A 16,351-nucleotide genomic window follows, 5' to 3' on the forward strand; every position below is an offset into this window, starting at 1 on the left:
TTTGCTCGACTTGTACTACTTCTACTGGACATAGCAAAAAAAAATCTCTGTGGGGAGAATATTTTCCATCAGTTGGCTTGTCTTGTTTTTTAAAGGGTTTTCTTCATTCTTGGGGCATTTCTGGGGAATGATGGGTCCTTGAATCTAGTGAATGTTCCCCTAACATAGAGTTTCAAACACAACTTTCTCTAATGTATGCTTCTCTACATGCATTTTTCCCAAACACAGATATTCTTGTGCAAATGTTGGAGCCAAAAACGTTGGATGCTTGTGGACTGTACTCACCAACACCCACCCATGCTATGGCAGACTTTCTTCTGGCAGATCACATCACCTCCATCTAAGTGAAATGTATAGAGAACTTCTTTGTCGTCCCTAGCTGCATCATCAACATAGTTTTGATTACTCCTTTCTTTCCTTTCCTGATTGAAACAGCCATTTCTTGGACTTCCTTAGGTGCATTGGTGATACATCTTTAGAATGCTTCTGAGTGCAGTCATCTTGTCAGAGTTTCTAGTTGCTGATCAAAGGACGATCTTCCCAAAATACTTGCTTTACTCATAGAAACTAAACCCTAACCCTAATCCAAGGGCCATAGAGTTGCACCCTTGATCATTTATCTATAAAACATTACTTTTTCTTCCATTTTTACAGTATGCTTTTACTCTTTTTATTTTCAGTGGTTGAAGCCAATATTTTTGGCCACTTCTCTCCATTTTTTTTTATTTGGTGCAGGTATTAAAAAATCATAATTGCTACAATGCATGTTCAACGCCCTTTCCCATACGGAAACCAGTGGAAAATCACACTGTGATTGATTACTCAGTGGCTTGTCATCATTATTAGCAGTACAATCTTTGTACTTTGTGTGAGATGGACGGCTATATAAATATGATAAATAAATAAATAAATCTTGAGCCATAGGGATCCACAGACTAGGGTTTGGCGAACACTGCTATAAAAGATCAACATCTTCCTGGCAGAAAATAGAGTAAATATATGAGAAATTTTAAGTACTCTGAATTTACTAAAGTATATATTGTGTGATAAGCAAAAATAAGGAATAAAAGGAATAAAAAGGTTCCAAACCAATGTGAACTCCCTTTAAAAGAATGCTTGGTTTCCTTCAGACTTTGGCAATAGGATAACAGCTAAGATCCCACAAGTTATAGTTTACTTAAGTCCTTGAGAAATGTAGAGATACTCTTAAAGCCCAAACATCCTTTAAACATAAAGCAATTTATGTAGCTCTCTATCTTCTGTTTACTTGATCTTTCATTGAGCCAACATAGAGTGTTAGAAACAGATTTTTTTTACTCCTCACTTTACAATCATATCCAAGGCTTCTATTTTAATTTTCTGTGTGTGTGTCTGTGCATGTGGAAATAAATCCCAACAATTATAGATAAAAGTAAATTCAGAATTACACAACTCAGAATGATACAGCAAAACTACTAAAATATTTAATCCAGAATTATTCCATTGATCTTGAAACTCCTCCAAAATTAGCTGTTTCATAATTGAAGCCTCTGCTTATTGATTAAGGCCAGTTTCCAAAGAGCTGTGCAACTAGCACCATGTACCCAAGGAAGATCTCTTCTTGTGTTCCAGAGGATAGACTCTTGCATGCTGCACAGCAAATATCTTTGAACCCAAAGTTCCTTTCAGAAGGATTTGTGATTATGAAACTGCTATTCAAAATGTTCAGTTGCCTTCTGATCAAGATCAAGTCCTTGGGCATACCAGATGTAGGGTTTCAGATATCATTTTGCATAGTCCAATCAATGCTTACCTTATTGTGGATTATTAGTCCACATTTTTAAATGTATTCCTGAGTTGGAAGGGACTATTTATGCCAGAGAATCCAAGCTCTTGTTTAGTACAAGAACCTAAATTAAAGCATTCCTCATCGATAGGTCCCGGATCTAGGACAGGAATGCTGCAACCACACATATGTATGTTTGGGATTCTCCTTTACAAAGAATTAGCAGAACAAAAATGGCTATGTCTTGCACACTTGAGATGGAGTCCAGAAGAACAGGAACTACTGATACAATCCATGCCTTCCCATGAGTGAAAAGCTCTCCATGTATTGAAAGCAAGAAACGTGTTGATGAGTGGGAATGGACTATGTGTGTTTGTGTGTGTGAGTGTCCTATCACTGATATCCAACCCATTTTTAAATCAATCCTATTAAGGCAGTCACTGTAAACTTCTTGCAATTGGAAGAATGCAAAAATGATTAATTTTGATTATTAAAAAATTATACTTAAAAAAAAATCATTTTGTTCTAAAGGAACTATGAATATAGGGTGCCTGTTTTTAATTTTCTTTAAAGCACATATCCAAGCATTTGCATAGGGGGAAATTGCTTGTCATTTTTTATACTTATCACATTTTAAGATAATGTAAATTTACAAAATATTTAGCTACCCACCCGGTCAAACTAACATGATTAATTTATTCTTACCCTGAAATCTCTATCTTTAATTGAATCTTGTTATATGTCTTGTCCATTTATCCATAAGAAAAAGAATTTCCAAGGAGTTAAAAGAAAAACTCCCCATATCAACCTGCAGAGCTTCCATCAGAGATTACAAAAGAGCCCAAATGACATGTGACCTAGACCTTCTTAATTATCTAAGTAACCTGCATTTTCAAATAAGTAAGGTCACCGTTTTCACTGACACAGTTTCATAATTTTTCACAGAAAGTAATAGGCCTGAAATGTCATAACTTACTGCAGTCAACTAGCTCAGTCATAAACAGCATTTTATATCTGTAATGACATTGGCACTGAAATTAAAGCAAGATTAGGGATTAAGAAATCTGTTCCTCCCATGCTTGAATACTTTAAATCTCGAATTAATGTCACCTTCTTTACAAAGAAATCCAGGTAAGTTGCTAGCAGACAATTTATAAAATGTTACCAGTTCAGTAATCTGGTAAGAGTTTATCATTGTTTATATAGTTTTATGCTTAAACTTGTACTTATTATTTAGTACTAAATAATAGGTACAACATCTAGTTACTTATAAAATAGTACTGAGAAAGGAGGCACTGCTTTGTCTCACACTGTACAATCTCTTCTAACGGAGATAAATTCACTCTGATTCATTTTTAGGCTTTCATCAAAATGGGAGGCTACCTTTCAAAATAGAAACATTCTAGTAATTAAAACAAAAATCTAGTTTTTAAAAATGCAGAACTGAATGGTTTGGAAATCATTTTGAATCTGAAACAGACAGCTCCAAACTGCCTTATTCTACCTGAGGCATTCTGACTCCAGAATACCCCCTTCTGATCTCATCAGAAGTGATCGAACATTGAAGCAGAAAAAAGTGGAGGGAAAGGTTTATTTATTTACAGGACTTCTATGGGTGACTGTCTCCTATAATGATTCTAGCAGCTCACAACAATCCATAAAAACAGAGATAAAAAGAGAATTACCCTCCCCCCCCCCCAGGTGCCAGACCAAACAGCCTCCCAGCTCAACCCGCATCCTAGACCAACGCTTGGGGGAAGAGCCAGGTCTTCACAGCCCTCTAGAAGGCTAAAAGGGTAGGGATCCCTCAGACCTCAGGTGGGAGGCTGTTCCAAAGGGGTGGGGCAGCTACTGAGAAGGTGCACCTCCAAGGTTCCATCAGGTGGCAAGCAAGAGGAATAGCAGTGAGCCCACCCCATCTAACCTAGTAGAGCGGGAGATAACCTCAGGGAGAGGTCATCCTGCAAATAATCTGGCCCTGTGCCATGTAGGGCTTGAAAGGTGATAACCATACCTTGAATTGCACCCTGGAAGCAACTGAGAGCCAGTGCAGCTCACGCGACAGTGGTGTTACTGGGGTGAACTGCAGGGCACCCAAAACTGTGCGTGTTGCTGCATTCTGGACCAGGTGCAGCTTCCAGATGGTCTTCAAGGGCAGAAAATGGTCCATTTCAAAGTTGGACCACTTCTGGTAAAGGTGGATCAGAGCACTCTAATAATTACTTAGGATGACCAGTCTGGTAAAACCCAGGATTAGGGGAAAAGTGAGATACGGTGTACAAATACATTCTCACTGCTAATAATAGTAGCAGCAGTAACAGCGGCATTCAGATTTATATCCTACTTTATACACATGCCTCCTCACACACATTATATTTCCATATTAAAAATATGAAATAATTATCTAAAAAGACACCTGAGTGGCTGCCCTAAATGTTCCAGTCTCCTAAGTGGAAAACTATATAGTGAAGTATAAGCAGCAACCTGCCCATCTAAAGTGGGGACAGGGAGAGATTATATGGATTGGACATTGTAGTTTTGCACCTCCCCATATCCCTACTTTCCATACAAAATGAGGACTGCATGAAACCATAGCTTATTTCCATGCTTGCCTCAAAGTCTCACATATGAAATCATACTGAGAATTTATTCACTTTGGATTTAAAAAGACAGGCTAATCATAACTATTGCCAAAACTGGATTTTTTTAAAAAATGAGGTATTTTTCCTCACTGAAGTCAGAAGTACATTACATTAATTTGACAGAGTTGCTTTGCGGTTTTATCTGTACATGTTGACAATGATATTTCAAAAGCCATGTAAAATAATCCTTCTGAAAGATTTATGAACATTTCAGAATGCTTTACACATTCCTTCAGTACTGCAAGATGTATTGTTTAAAACCTTAAAATGTTGCAATCATTGCACAAAATGTACTCTTGAAATACTTGGACTAACCTTTCAATATAATATACTTCACCTGTGAATGAAGGGTGGTAAGCTTTCTTTTGATTCCAATTTGACTTTGTTGTAATAATTATAAAGATATAACAGCACAGAAAATAAACACGATCCCTTAATCATTAGTTTATTAAAGAAGCAAAAAGGGATACGATTCTTTGAAATAGATACACTACTTTTCATAGCTGAAATGCTGCTGTCTTCTGTATTAGAAATGTCTTACCGCATTGTCATTTTTCATCAACACACTAAACTTTCTGGCATATGATATTAAATTAGGTCTCATCTCCCCATCATTATTTCTTGCACGGAGTATAGCATTTGCATTCTGTCCTGTACATTAAGAAAACCAGCATGTCGTGGGCCATGTCTGATTTCATATATAGGTAATCCACACTGAACAAAATTGGGACCAGAATTTCCATTGCTAAGCAATGCGGTGATAAAATGCAACGTCATGTGAGCACACCGCTTAGAAACAGCAGTTCTGGCAGTCCCCAGTTACCATTGTTAAATGAATCATCATGGGTCATTAAGCAAGGACCTCACCTGATCGCAACTTCCAACTTCCTGCCGGCTTCCCTATTAACTTTGCTTGTGAGAAGCTGGTAGGGAAGGTTGCAAATTGTGATCATGTGACCATGGAGTGCTGTGACAGCCAGAAATCTAGGCTGGTTGCCCAGCACCAGATCGTGATCACATGACTGCAATGGCTGGAATGGCTGGAATTTCAAGGACTGGTCGTAAGTACTACTCATTCAGCACCATCACAAGTTTGAACGGTTGCTGAGCGAGTGGTTGTTAAATGAGGACCACCTGTACAGAGTCAGACATATATTTAACAGGGCTGGAAAAGTAATTTGCTATGTATAATAAATGAGAAAGATACAATGCCAACTTGGTAGGATACGATAACTAGACTCAAAGTGGAGGAATATACACATTGGTAGTTTTGCATACTGTATTGGTAGGGACAATACAGTATGCAAAAACAGAAAGCTGGAAATCAAATAAAACAAACAGTACAAGACATAGCTGCCAGACAAATGTCTTAAGGTGGTGCCTTGCACTTAAATCACTGCAGGGTGAGGGCAAGAGACTAGAGTGAAAACTAAAAACTCATAGTAAGAGCATTCCCTGGGGAAACTGGTACAATTTTGGCTATTTCTCCCCTAGTGACTTACCGTATTTTCATAGCATCAGTTAGCCATCATTGAAGTGATATAAAGCCTGTCTTCATTAATGTTATTTAGACAGATAAATGGTTGGAAGAATCTAGAAGATACCATAAGTCACTTGTGAAAAATGACCATGGAGACTATGTTAATACTGTGAAATTCTCATGACCATAGATACAGTTCCCATACTGTGAAATTCTCAGAGCCAAATCTGATCCAACAAGCTGATATCTATAATTAGATGTAATCTTTCTCTCATTGTTTGTTTTTAAGGCAGGGGGCGGCGGGGGGGGGGGGGATAACCATGAGAAGGAGAATTCAGATTGGATCTCTAGGAAGAGTTAATCCTTCTTCCAACCCCATTTTCCCAATGAATGCCCTGCCTTCCATATCCACACAGGGTAAAATATGCTTTTTCATCCAGGAAAATCATACTGGTACATGTGAGCTTCTCATTATAAAGGCCACAAGATACTGATTTTTTTTTTTCCAGAAAATAATAGGGACAGCCTAACTCCTCAACAATCACCAAGGTCATAATCAGATTCCAGTCCATCCCTTCCGTTCTTTTACAAAAAAATTGTGAAGATCTCACTGTCTAATTTACTTTGGCTCCTGGCCTTACAAATTAAACCTGGTGCCTACTACTATTAGAAGAAATAAATCTATTATTAATTATTAGAAATTAATCTAACATTTTAATGCATTTAATCCCACAATCTAGGAGGAAATGGAGAAATATAAAGTGTAGCATAAAATCAAACTTCAGTTTTAAAAAGTCACATTACACATTACAGCATGGGTGTTGAAACAGTGGGAATATATCAAAAGTTTAATAGATATACTCTGCATATGGAAAAATAATACAAGAGACTTTTTCAGATGGTTTCTACATCTGCATGCATTTTAACACTTCCATTCATCAGCTCACCTCTCACATTCTGTATCAGTTGGAAGTGATGGTTTCTCTTGTAAAATCACAAATACCTTCAGCCTAAAATGTAAATTATAATGGAACCCAGTGGACTACTACAAAGATATATGCAGACATTTAGAAAAGAGTATTAGAAAAAACATGATCCTTTCTTAATTTACCACAGCCCTAGGGAAACAATAAATTTTATGTTGACAGATTCCATATGTGTTATGTTGCTCTTTAGACCTGCAATTCAATATAAAATGTGGTTTTAGCAGAAAATCAGCTATATTTCATGCAGAAATGATGCCTATGATACCAAATATCATTTTCAAGGAAAAAAATGTATTCCAATATCATGTTGCCTCTTGGGGTTTTTTTCAGGATTTTCAACAAGAAGGAAATACAAAACTATGATGAGCACCTATTTTTTTCAGTTACTTTCAATATATTGTGATATTAAACAATTTTTTATCCCCTGTCAAACTCATTTAAAATTAAAAATCACAGTCCCAATGGAAATCCATAAGGAATATATTTTAATTCAACAAGAAGATTCAATCCATCCTCACAATCAACTAAATAGAATAAAGTTTAGGGTGTTGGAAGCACTAAAACTAGGAGAAACAATTCCTGGGTTTTGTTACTAACACATTACAAGTTAATCAAAATTATACACATATGATAAACAAAGACACACACTGCATTGTATGAAGCCTGGTCAAATGCTTGTGGAAATCAGTTCTATGTAATTCTGCATACATTAGATATATTTCAGTAGAATCTGGTTCTGTGTTTCTTATGTAGTTACTTCAATCGCTAACAGAAAATTTGTTTACAGATTATTTATTTATTCTAAAATATTGATATATACTCATTATCCTACCGATCTCAGGATCTGCTATAATCCATAAAACACACAGGATAAAACACTCACATGGTATAAAAATAAATGATCATTTAAAAGATTAAAACAGCAATAGCCATAATACAATAATAGACAGACAGACGATTTGATGAGGACTATTCTGAATGTCAGAGTAAAACCAAGTATTTCCCTGGTGTTTAAAACCAAGCAAATTTAACTCCACTTCTTCCTTCCACCAGTCTCTACATTGGCTGGCTAGTCTTGTAAGCATTACCAGTTCAAACTGCTGGTGAAAACCTCCAGGCGGTGCATCCAGGAACACCCAGTTGTTTGAATAATGTGCTTACAATTCATGTTCCTGCACACTCAGTCATGCAAACAGGCTTAATATGCTTCTTTCCCCAGGATCTACAAAGCTAGAAGAACAATTCTTATCAGCTGCAATACCTGTTATTTGTGTAAGATATGCTAGTACTGAACTTAGATATTACACACACACACAGACACAAAGACACACACCACGCATATACATACATACATATATACATATATACACATACACACATACACACACACACACATCTCTCTCACATACCCACATACATAGACACAGATGTTTATATTATGTTGTGGTTTTTATTGTTGTCTGCCTGTACTGCACTTAGGTATAAAGTCCTACTGTTATTCTGTAATCTGGCTTCCAAGGGAAGAACCAAGTCAGGGTGCAAAACAGAGAAAGCCCTCAGTCAAGTCTCTACATCATGTGCCCCCAATCCTGTGGTGCTAAAGAGGTATATCCTGGGGAAAGCATTCCCTCAAGTATTAGGATCCTAAACTGAAATAGAATTACCAACACCCCAGATTCAACCAGTAGCATATAGGTAGGCAATGCGGTTCCATTTAGGACTGGTGTTATAGGAACTCTACAATAAGTTCCCTGCAAAAGCCTCATGGCAGCATTCTGCACCAGCTTCAGCTCTCAATTATCTTGTATGTAGGGGACATGTCAGTATTCAAACCAGGAGGTTACCAGAGCTTGAGCTACTGTGGCCAGGTCATCTCCGTTCAGGAAACATTGTAGCTGACCGGCCAGTCACAGCTGGCTAAATTTTACTTTGGGTCATTGAGGTTGGTCGGGCCTCATGTGAAAGAAATGAATGCAGAAGAGCATCAAGGCTGTGCATTTACTCCTTGAAGAGAAATGCAGTCTACCCAAAGTTAGAGACTTGGCCAGTGCCATGAACAAGTGCCACTAATCCATACTACTTCTGTCTTATCAGGATTCCCTCTTAGTTTACTGGCTGTGCAGCACTGAAAAAGGCTTTGATGTCCCTTACATTGGGCAATTCCATAATGTGTTAAGGACTACCAAGATTGTCTTCCCTGCTGGGCAGGAAATCCTGCAAAGCATTTTGGAATACCTCAGATTCCATGATTAATTAGGAGTGGTCCAATTTAATAGGTCCTTCACTCCCACTGGAAGGATCATTCTTCATCCCTCAAATCTCAACAGAAGTGGTCTCCCCATGATAATGAAATAATTGACTCTCCCCATAAACCTAGACTCTCTTCCTTCTGCCCGGTAGCACTATTTAGGCCCACATGTGTTAGGCCAGTGATAAAATAAGGCAGCATCATAGCTGTCATGGAGGCTATGAATTCCTAAACCTAGCCTATAAAAGGGGGGCCAGCATGGATGTTAAAATCTCCACAGAAGACCATTCTGGGATTTTCTGCTTCTGAGACCACTTCAGCCAAACTGACTATGGAGGCCACAGGAAATGTGAGGGTCACTACATCATCAACTTCTTTTTCCTGTCTCTCAGGCCTAATACCAGGTATATACCTTCAGAGCAGGCATCACAGCAGATGGATTTCCTCATGAGAATGATGCAGTCTCTACAGATAATAGCTACCAATCCTCCGAGCCCTCAGACCAGTGCTGAACCAAGAACCGAATGGACCACACTGAATGAAATCCCAGCTTCCAAGCCTGTCCAACCATGCCAGAGTAATACATGCCAGGTCAGTCTTCTTGGTAAGGGCTGAAGATGTTAAAATGAAAGCTCCTGATTCTCACACCATTTTGTAAATAAGAAACTAATGGCAGAAAACTTCACAGCTAAGAAAAAAACAGCTAATAGCTTATTAAGTAGAAAAGACGGGAGGAAGAAGTCTAGGTTTTGAATCCTGAAACTTTCTCTCTCACACACACACACACACACGGCAGTGTTTTCCTTTGCACTGCTATACAATGAAGTTCTCCATATGTATGACTTCATAACCTTTTGCAATAAAGTCACTTAATCTTCTTGTGTCTGATTGGGAATGTGAAACTGAGAGAGAAAGACTCTTGTCCACAATTAAATTACGGATGGAAACTTGAGGCAAACTGGCCTAGCATCTAAAATCAGTTCCTCTATTCTGCTTGGCAACCCTAATATTGAGAGATGGATCGGAATACAGCATCATTTTAGACATCAATCTAACCTATATTTTCCATATCCGGCCAGTCCAGCCTTCAGTGTCATCTCCCCCCACCCAAAATCACTGTCATTAACCTCCTTCTTTTCCCTCTCTCTTCCCTTCTCCCAGTTTTGGCAGCCTTACACTCAACAGCAGTAGCAAATGCAAAAAACAACACACACACACACAGTGTTATGTTTGTGTCTAATGAACAGCATAAAACAGCTCTCAAAAGGGCAACACCTTTCATGTTGTTTCTTCAGTTGCGGTCTTGCTGCCTGAGTGAATCTTTTTATAGCTCTTACCTTCACTAGAGCCAGAAAGAAAGGGCAGATGGAGAAATACCTCATCATGCCCCATGGCCTTTCTAGGAAGCACCAGGAGTGGTGAACCACACCCCCAAATTTCTTGGCTAAGGATAGTCTAGTAAACAGAAGCCACTAAAAGAAGGTTGAGATAGATTACTGAATCTGTTTAAATTTGGGATGTTGGCACCCGTTACTTGCTTGGGTAATGAATGAAGCTGATGCAAACAGTTTTGCGCTGAGACAAGAATCCCTGGTGCAGACAGTAAGGAAGATGACCTTGATGGAGATATGCAGGACCCTTTGCCTAGGCCAGTGTTGTCCAAACTTGGCCCCTTTAAGATGAGTGGACTTCAACTCCAGAATTTCCCAGCCAGCATGGCTGGCTGGGGAATTCTGGGAGTTGAAGTCCACTCATCTTAAAGGGGCCAAGTTTGGACAACACTGGCCTAGGCAAAAGGGGCTGAAGCTTTGTTTAAAGTTCAGAATGCGACAACATTCAGAAGCAGCTTAGGCAGATGCCTCCCTAATTCACCGAACTATAAGAAGGAGGAGGAGGTAGATCTCATTCAGATGTGCAAGATTCTGTTATTGCAGCCAATCTCTACGAAAGGAGTTTTAGTTTTCCTGTGAACTTGATCTCCTGGTCTGGTCTACCTAGTGGGGCTGATACTTGCTCACCAGAATTGATTTCATTGCTACCATTGTGCTTTTGCCACATCTTGCAAACAGGCAAAAGAGATACACTCCTCTCCCAGTATTGTTTCCCTTCAACTGGTATTTGGAGAAACCATGTCCCTAACCCAGAGAGGTAACTGGGCCTTCATGTCTCAGCCTTTGATTGTCCTCCGTGAATTTATCAAATTCTCTTTTTAAGCCATCCAAACCCTTGTCACTATTAAAGTTCATACATTTCTATCAGATCTTTTTCCTTCATGTGATTATCCAAGAAGCTAGATGCCAGAATTGTTGGACAACTTGACACCTTCCTAGAATAGCATAGACCAATCTTTTAGCCTTTTTCCTGCATCTTATAGCCACGCTTGAAAACACTCCTAGTTTTTGTCTGTTCCTTCCTAATCCAGGTGTGTCATGAGAACTGCAGAGACTGCCTCACCCCCAAATGAGAGGAGAGTTCTGAAAAAGAAGTCCCTGATGAAGTAGTAGAAGGGAACCCCCCTCTTCTGCTCCCCCTAGTCAGGGTGGGGGAAGCATAGGGAATTCAAAGAGGAGGGAGTACCTAAGGAAATGGAAAAGGAAGGAGTGGGCAACCCGTTCTAACTGCCCAAGACCAAAAGGAGAGAAGGAATGAAACATCCAAGACATCTCAGTTCAGAAGAACAGAGAAGGGAGAACCTCAGCCAGTGAGGGTTGTTATGTATAGACTGAACAATTGTTTGGCTTTGAGGCTAAATGTCAGACCACGTATCTATTAATCTGGAAGGGCAGGAGCAAGAAGCCTACATTTTAAAACCCTGAAGGTATGCAAGCCATTTGCAATCAACTGTTCTCTATGGCTACATACTTGTCTAAAATGAAGATTCTAATTCTAAGATTCTCCCAAGGTCTTTCCCACTTAGCATTACAAGTACCTACATATAAAAGTGGTTTCACAGCACCAAGGCCAATCACCATCATAAATGTGATGATGGCACCAAGAAAAGTGAGGCCAGGGTTTCATATACCACGTTCACAGATTTTACTGTATGGATGTCACTGATCAAAATGTTCACATAGAGAATCCAAAATGTATATGAGTTCTTGTGCTTTGTGTGCATGTAAACAGCAGAATAATTTCAAAAAGATCCATGTGAAAGATATGTGTACAACTTACCATCTGCCATCTCCGCACAGAGCTGCAACCCTAAATTATTCTGTGGGTCAATCACCCAGTGGTTGCTGGTCACAGTGATATCAAACACAAGCCAGCCAACATCAAGAGCTTGAGCTCTTCTCGTGTCTAATAGGAACAGGTCTGCATCCCTAGTATAGAAAACAATAAGAAAATAAAAATGCATGGTAATTATGCCATTGGGATTAACTTTGCCAGTAAAACATTGATTCTGGCTCTGTGACAGCAAGGTAGAAAATCTATATACACATCACTTCACATTTTGGAAATGAAAGGCAGGGGTTCATAAACTAATTAGATTCTTGCACTTCAAATTAATTTCCCCAAAACAGTTTTGTGCTGGCATCAATAATCCATTTTCCTCATTTTCCTCACACATGGATGCTTTCAATTTTTATTTTTTATTTCTGTAGATTTGATATACTAAGTGATTTCATATCCCACAGTTCAGTTCTATGAATATATAAGTGTTGTAGGTGTAATAGAAAATTCCAATAGCTGCATGCAAAGTACAGACAGTAACATGAAAGCCCATAAGAATTAGGCTTTCAAATAGTATTTTGAAGTATTTTTTTCACAATTTGTGGAAAAAAAGCTATGTATTAGTTTGATCTACTGAGGGATTCTATGAAAACCACACCAAAAATCCATCCATTTTAAATATTTTAAAAGGAAAAATATTTTCCAAATTTGTTCAGGAGCTTAAATATTTTAGATATATAGTTCATAGATCTTTCTGGAAATGAAGCCCAAGATTATCACTTTACCCACTTCTTCCTAATGGAATATTTGCATTAAAAATTACTTATGGTGAGGAGCATGGATGTGGCAAATCTCATCTTAAAGTTCATTCATGGCTTAATAGCCCAACTCAAACACAAGAGTCCTATATACAGCATATAGATTAAGAAAGTAAATGTAGCTCTTGGTTCTGTAAAAATAAATACAGCCGAGCCATATAGTATATCCCTTGTTGCAGCTAAATTAAACTTGGCTTGTTTTATTCATGTTTCAGGGCAGCAAGTATTTTTCAAAACTAGTCATGTAAATTGTGCATGTAATCCCTACATTTGCTCATCTATAACGGTTAACTTAACTAATCATTTACATGATGAAATTGGAAAATTGGATACCTGTGAATTTTCCTTCTGGCAACCTCACTGGACAGCAGTACAACAGATGAGTTGTTCAACCTTCCAACCACTAGGAGAAAAAGACTCCAGGTAGAGGCTGAAAACAGACATGCTGGTATTAGGAACCACTGCTCTGTTCTGAATCCAAACCAATATCCTATTTTCTTTTTCCATACTTGCCAGGCTGGGTGGATACAGTGGCAAAGATAGTTGCAGAGGTTACATCGACTTTGATCAGGGGTGACCTGAATTTACACACTGTGTAGATGTTTAGAAGAATAAATGTTCCATGTCAGTTGGATCATTCCCCTACGGAGGAGGTAAGTTAGCCATGTGCTCTATTTTACAATCCTGTCTTTAACAGGATCCCCTATTTGAACAGCTGTCCAGACTAAACTTTTTAAAGATAAAGAGCTATACTGAGGAAGGACTGAGCAGGGGCTGAAGTTATTCATCAACCGTGAACAGTCAAAAGAACAGGCACACAAAAAGGAACCCCAGCACAATCTTCCCCACTCTGATAACACATAGTGTATTTTGTTTAAATTAAATAGAATCTCTCTAAATTTGCATCTGTATACCTGAATCTCTTATGCAAATCCATAAACTCTTTTGTCTTTCTTTTAATGACATTTCCCTTTTTTGGACAACACATACAGGATCACCCATAAGTCCAAAGCCCTACCTAATCAGTGAAATCCAGACTGCCATTGCACTGACTTCTTTTTATCAGAATGAGCAGGCTCAAAAGCCGAGTGTGTCCCCTTAAGCCCTGGGTTCCCAACGTGGTACCCACAAACATTTCCCTTGGTCTCCACTTGCTTTTATGACCCACCTGATTTTATTATCTTTTGTAAAGAAAAAATACAAGGAATGTACTGCATATATCATCATGTAGTTGGGTTATTGTAATGTGCTCTACGTGGGACAGCCTATAGAGCTGACTTAAAAGCTACAACTGGAGCAGAATATAGCACCTAGCCTGTTGGTGGGACAACTCTGCCATTGCAAAATAATCACCATGTTGAAAGTAATGCATTGGTTACAGTAAGGCTCTGGGCCCATTTCAAAGAGCAGATTATCACCTGCAGAGCCCTATATGGCATTGCACTGGGATATATCAGGCCTCAGCAATGCCGGTGAGGATTAAATTTGCTCATCTGGTACAAGCATTTCAAGACGACTTGCTGAGGGTCCTCCCTGCGCAAGAAGTATGCAAGATGTGAGCCAGATGATAGGCCTTTTCTGTAGTAGTCCTCAAGCTGCTGCCTACTCTCCTTGGCATTTTGCAAAGCAGTTCAGACTTTATGCCACCATGCTTCTCACTCTAATTCATTGTTTGTGGGTGTGCATTTGGACGGGGGGAGGATATTTAGTTTACTTATATTGCTTTTATATCATGCTTTGTCACAGACCACCCAGAATCTCTAGAGTGGAGTAGATTACAAAAAATTCCAATAAATAAATGAACACACCCAAGAGGCATCTTTCGCAAATCAAGATTACAGATGGTTGCAGCTCAGTGCTTTGTTTGGAAGTACATCCACCTGAACAGAAACATGACAAAGGTCAGCTGGGTAGGTGGACATACTTCCAGCTAAAGCAGATTTAGAGAAAATAAGAACCTCACCAGTTTACCTATGGTAACTGGATGTTGTGATTTGTTATATCCGCCAAAGTAAACATTTTGTGAGAGTGTCTGTAGCATGCTCTCCAAATTCCAAGTGTGCCCACAACATAAAAAGATTGGGGAGCCATGATTAAGGACATGTGCAATGAATTATGATACCAGAGACCTGGCTCTGTGTCTGGGCTACACCCTTACAGACTGCTGATGAGAACTATATTTCTTCCATTCAAAAGACCTCCCAGTGCTAACCCAGCTCAGTCAAGCATCTCTGTGCAAGCCATGCCATCAGTTACACAGCCTCATTTTCTGAGGACAAGTAGACTGGGTTGTTAAAAATCTAGCAGCTGCATTTAACTTTATTCATGTTAATCTTGGTTAGTTTTTTGGGTTGGGTGGATGGGGAAGATGTGTGCGCATGTCTATCTATGTGTGAACCTGTATGCCTTAGTGCATTGTGCAAACCAAGCCTGTCTGGTTAGTTTTTAGTTCTGTGTATTGTGTGAACCTAAAAAACAGATTAATTCTGAAACCAGTATATGTGCATTATGCAAATAGATCCTGGAGTCTATCAGATCCAGGCTGCAAAGAGTTAGACTTTCTATGTCCCTTTCCTATCATCTAAGTATCCAGATACTTGTACTCTAGATCTGATAGTGCTACCTGTGGATTTGATTGTGGCAGTGATGTTTATAAGGGGAACTTAACAGTTTTCTTGTGGGTGATATTTATGATCAGCTTACTATTTTCAAGCAATTTTACACAACAGAGTGGGTGAGATAGACTCCTACAGAGTTATATATTTTTAAGAGAGAAAGGGAGGGTGAGAAAGAAGCAAGTTTAATCTTGGGCTTCTAGCACCACCTGCATCTTGAACATAAGAATAAAATCTCAAGTCCCTTAATGAAAAAACAAAAATGCAAAAACTCTTTGAGGTGGAGAAAACCCAGTAAAACACCTGAGATGGGGAGAAGGAACATCCCATTAGCAGCTGCCCAGTTCTACATCACAAACACCTGGAAAGAGCAGAAAACAAAGATAGGATACCAACTTGATTGAGAGGGAAAAACGATTAAAGGTGACTAACAGCTGGGAGGCAGGTGCATGGAAGACCAGAATATAAGGTGATCTAGCAACCCATAAGCCACCCTAAAAACCCTAAAACTCCTTCAAAGTTCTAAGTAGATACTCTTGCAATCATAAAAAGTGTTTTCCTGCCCTGTTGATAGGAAGTGCTTAGCCAGGATAGGCCCTTTAAATAGCTATCGTGGTTATTATCTA

The 16,351-nt window shown here is 38.9% G+C and overlaps 1 protein-coding gene across 2 annotated transcripts in view; it reads right to left on the reverse strand.

The window, feature by feature from the left end:
* BMP5 (bone morphogenetic protein 5) overlaps positions 1-16,351 on the reverse strand; it is a 56,724-nt gene that overhangs the window by 16,050 nt on the left and 24,323 nt on the right. For both annotated transcript variants that reach the window (XM_025168902.2, XM_007431739.3), the window contains exon 3: positions 12,293-12,441. In XM_025168902.2, coding sequence (XP_025024670.1) covers positions 12,293-12,441 — 149 coding nt within the window. The remainder of the gene's footprint in view (positions 1-12,292; positions 12,442-16,351) is intronic.

This window comes from Python bivittatus, unplaced genomic scaffold (assembly GCF_059951505.1).
Source record: "Python bivittatus isolate LINGU-HERP-01145 unplaced genomic scaffold, Pbiv_v1 ctg000020_np1212, whole genome shotgun sequence".
Classification (NCBI taxonomy): Eukaryota; Metazoa; Chordata; class Lepidosauria; order Squamata; family Pythonidae; genus Python; species Python bivittatus.